This window comes from Panicum virgatum, chromosome 7K, assembly GCF_016808335.1.
Source record: "Panicum virgatum strain AP13 chromosome 7K, P.virgatum_v5, whole genome shotgun sequence".
In the NCBI taxonomy this organism is placed as follows: domain Eukaryota; kingdom Viridiplantae; phylum Streptophyta; class Magnoliopsida; order Poales; family Poaceae; genus Panicum; species Panicum virgatum.
In genome coordinates this window covers 9,558,556-9,562,387 of record NC_053142.1, presented here as the reverse complement: position 1 = coordinate 9,562,387, position 3,832 = coordinate 9,558,556, and the positions used below count along the sequence as shown (strand labels likewise).

General features: G+C 52.3%; 1 protein-coding gene across 1 annotated transcript; it reads left to right on the top strand.

Annotated features, from left to right (window-relative positions):
* Positions 1 to 1,269: 1,269 nt before the first annotated feature.
* LOC120639748 lies at positions 1,270 to 3,538 on the top strand. Its single transcript, XM_039915632.1, has one exon. It carries the CDS (start codon positions 1,323 to 1,325, stop codon positions 3,291 to 3,293), a length of 1,971 nt encoding a protein of 656 aa, XP_039771566.1. The 5' UTR covers positions 1,270 to 1,322; the 3' UTR covers positions 3,294 to 3,538.
* Positions 3,539 to 3,832: the final 294 nt, after the last annotated feature.

The following is a 3,832-nucleotide window of genomic DNA, read 5'->3' as shown; positions in this document are numbered from 1 at the left end:
AAGTGTACGACCTCTGCAGAGTTAAAACTAACCGGTTAGCCGTGCTCACAGTCAAGAGCGGCTTGGACCCTCACATGATTAATAAACTTAAAGATGGATATAAATCACATTCTGGTTATTTCTTGTGGTCTTACTGAGTACCAACCATAAGTGTACTCACCCTTGCTTACTGCTGCTCAAAAGGAGAAGGTTTATGAAGTTTTCTGAAGATGTTGCTGAGTTCTAGGCGTACGCAACCCCCAGTCGATTGCCTGTGAAGTTGAAGCCATCGTTTCTAGGATAAGTTGTATAACTCTGATAATCTTTTAATTATTGCTTTTACGTGATACTGTTACTGATTATTCACTTATAATGTCTCTATATGTATGAAACTTGATCCTGGCATACATATAGCTATGCATTCGGTTTTGTCCTTAAAACCGGGTGTGACAACCATTATGTTGCTTATAACGAGATCCTAAAAACTAGACCACACTAGACTATATTTAGATGAATTTTATTTCTGGAATATTTTTTGTGAAGCTGGAGTAATTATTCCAGTTTGAAAAAAATGTTCCAGCTTCTTAATAAAATTATGAAACAAGATATGTTTTTTCCAGCTTCTTAATAATAAAAGTTCTAGCTTCTTAATAAAATTGTTCCCCTTCAAAAAAATGTTCCATCTTAAAACTTATTTAAATATAGTCAATTGGGATCTTATTTTGAAGATTTCATCATAAGAAATTCAATGGTACAATCCGAATTCGATTTGGGCATTTCAGTTGAAAGTCAAAAATTTATTTGCTTCATATCTTTCTTTTGAACGTCTCCTCTCAGGAGGTATGCACGTGGGCCGCCCCCACGGTACCTTTTCTAGTGCAATTTAACTTTTTCCCAATAGTTTTATCAAATCACCAGCAAAATATACAAGAAACCGTTGGCCATATTTGTAAAGAAACTGTTTAGAAAAAAATAGTGTTCTTGTAGTATTTGTATATGAAAAATGAGACATTTTCGCAATATATTGTGAATGAAGGCCGGTTATATACCTGCAGCAAGTTATCCACGAAATTAAAGCAAGCAAACATGCTTGTAGTTGAACAAAGTTGATAACTCGAATCAGTTCAAAGATAGAAGCAGGCAACAGGCGTCATCATCACTAGCAACGTGAGGCCTCGGAACATTTACATGGACACGCAAAGGCAGCGTATCAAAGTTGTACTGCCACGACTTTATCTTGCTTTGAGAGCAAGATAAAGTCCCTATTTGAGAGCAAGGGACTGCATGAAGAATACCACCAACCCAGCAGGCTCCGGGGAAACACAGAGGGAGGGGAGTCGGCGATGAGTGGCATCTGGAGCGCCGTGCGATGGTGGGACGAATGGCAGATGCGCATCATCGTCGCCGCCAGCCTCCTGATACAGTGGTTCCTCCTACTGGCGGTGCCGATGCGCAAGTACACCATCCCGACCTGGCTCCGGCGGCTCATCTGGCTTGCGTACATCAGCGGCGACGCCCTGGCCATCTACGCGCTCGCCACCCTCTTCAGCCGCCAGACCAAAGCCAGCAGCCCCTGCAACACCGGCGCCAGGGCGAGCTCGCTCGAGGTGCTCTGGGCACCGGTGCTCCTCATCCACCTCGGTGACGCTCGTGTGGACAACGAGATGTGGACGCGCCACACGGTGACGCTCGTGTCCCAGGTCACTGTCGCCCTCTACTCCTTCTACAAGACGTGGCCCGACTCCGGTGACCGCCGCCTGCTCTGGTCCGCTGTCCTGCTCTTCTTCATCGCGATCCTCATCTGCTGCGAGAAGCCGTGGGCGCTCCGGCGGGCCAGCATCAACCGCCTCGTCTCCGTCTACTCCTCGCTCGCCGCCGGGGAGCGGCAGAAGCCCACGTCGGCGTGGGAGTACCTCTTCACCGAGCTCGACTTCGGCGGCGGGTCCATTGTCGGGGTGAAGAGGAAGCAGCGGAGCACGATCCTGTCGGAGGGCGATAAGGTCCAGATGATCCTCTCCGACATGTCGCTGGGCGCCGCCGCAGCCACCGCCGCGCAGAAGAGCCAGGGCCTTCCGGAGGAGGACGTCCTGGGCACGCTCGACCCCGGCGCGGAGAAGAACATGAAGCACTGGCTGCGCCGGGCGTTCGGGCTCATCTACGCCAGGGCCAACGTGGTGTCCACGCCGGCGTACCTGGCCTGCCACGTCCTGCTGGTGCCGTCGCTGCACGCCACCGCCATCGCCCTCTTCGCGACGAGCCACAAGCACGCATACAAGCAGTTCAATGCTGCCGACGTCAAGATGACTTACGTCATCCTAAGCTTCACCGCGGTGCTCGACGTCTTTGGGGTGCCCATCAGCGAGCTCCTGTACTGGGTCCTATCCAAGACCAAGATCCCCGCGCTGTGCGAGACGCTCCCAGGCGACAATCTCATCGACGCGGTCCAGAAGGTGAAGAACCCCAGGACCGGACGGTTGATCAAGTGGGCCAGGAGCCTCGGATACAAGGGACGCTTCTTCCACCGCGACAACCGCAGCAACAATCTCTACGGCAAGTTCGCCGGGTTCGTGGTAAACGAGCTCTTGGGGTACGAGGTGCGAGGCCTCGACCTCGCCAGCTACAGGGATACAAAACAGGACAAGAACTGGGCTCTGAAGAAGTGCAAGGTGTTGTTCAACAAGGACGGCGAGGACGTCAACACCGACACGGCGATCTGGAAGAGCCTGCGCAAGCTACCGTTCGACGAGAGCGTCCTCAGGTGGCACATCGCCACCGACCTTTGCTGCCGCCTCAGCCCTCCACCCAAGGGGCTAAATCTCCTCACCTACACCCACAGCAAATGCGCGGCGGGGATCTCCAACTACATGGCGCACCTGCTCAACTGCCGGCCGGATATGCTGATGACCGGCAGCCGGCAGCACCTGTTCAGCGAGGCCCTCCGGACCATGGACTCCATGGGCAGAGTGGTGTGGCGGAGCATCGACGACGCCAAGGACGCCTGCAGCAAGCACGTCCTCACCAAGGAGGCTTGGTGCCTCGCCAAGGAGCTGGTGGAGCTTGGCGATGACAAGACCCGGTGGGAGCTCATGTACAGGGTGTGGGTTGGGCTCCTCTGCTACTCGGCCAGCATGTGCAGGGGCTACCAGCACGCCAAGAGCCTCGGCGAAGGCGGCGAGTTCCTCTCCTTCGTGTGGTTCGTCATCGCGCTCAAGGGGGGCAAGACATTGGCCGACAAGCTTCAGATGCCGGACGATGAAGGAGCCACCCAAGAAACCACCGGGGAGACCATGGAAATAATCGACTTGCTTGGTTGACACTCGGGTGTTCTACGTAAGACGCCCTTGCATTGTTGACGTGTGCTTACTTTCGAGTTAGTTGCAGGCTTCTCATTGGCTGGGAGGGGCTTGATGCAAATCGTCATTTGTATCTGCGCTTTAGAATTGAGTCATTGACTAGTAAAAATGTGTGTGCGTTGCTATGGGCAGAGGTTCATATATTGCACTGTAATATTAAACATGATTTTATAAACACGAAATACGAGATGCACTGCACCAAAGTACTTTCGGAATACCCCGCTGCCGCCCTGCAGCCTCCTTGCGTCACGAATCATGACGTCTTCCGCACCATTGATTACCGGCGGATCGGGCGCCTGCGGGACAAAATCTGCCCTCAGATGTATGCTCCAACTTCGCAGACATAACTCGTGTAGTCCTGTGTTCCACGAGTCGATGCAGTGCAGCATCAATAAGTTTCACACGCCCCAACAACCAAAGATTCGACACTACTGTTGTAGCAAATTAGAAGCAAGCTTGAATCCCAGTGCCTCCCGATCCACGATACACTCCACCACGAG

Coding starts and splice junctions, on each gene's coding strand:
- LOC120639748 (XM_039915632.1), top strand. CDS start 1,323: ATGAGTGGCATCTGGAGCGCCGTGCGATGGTGGGACGAATGGCAGATG.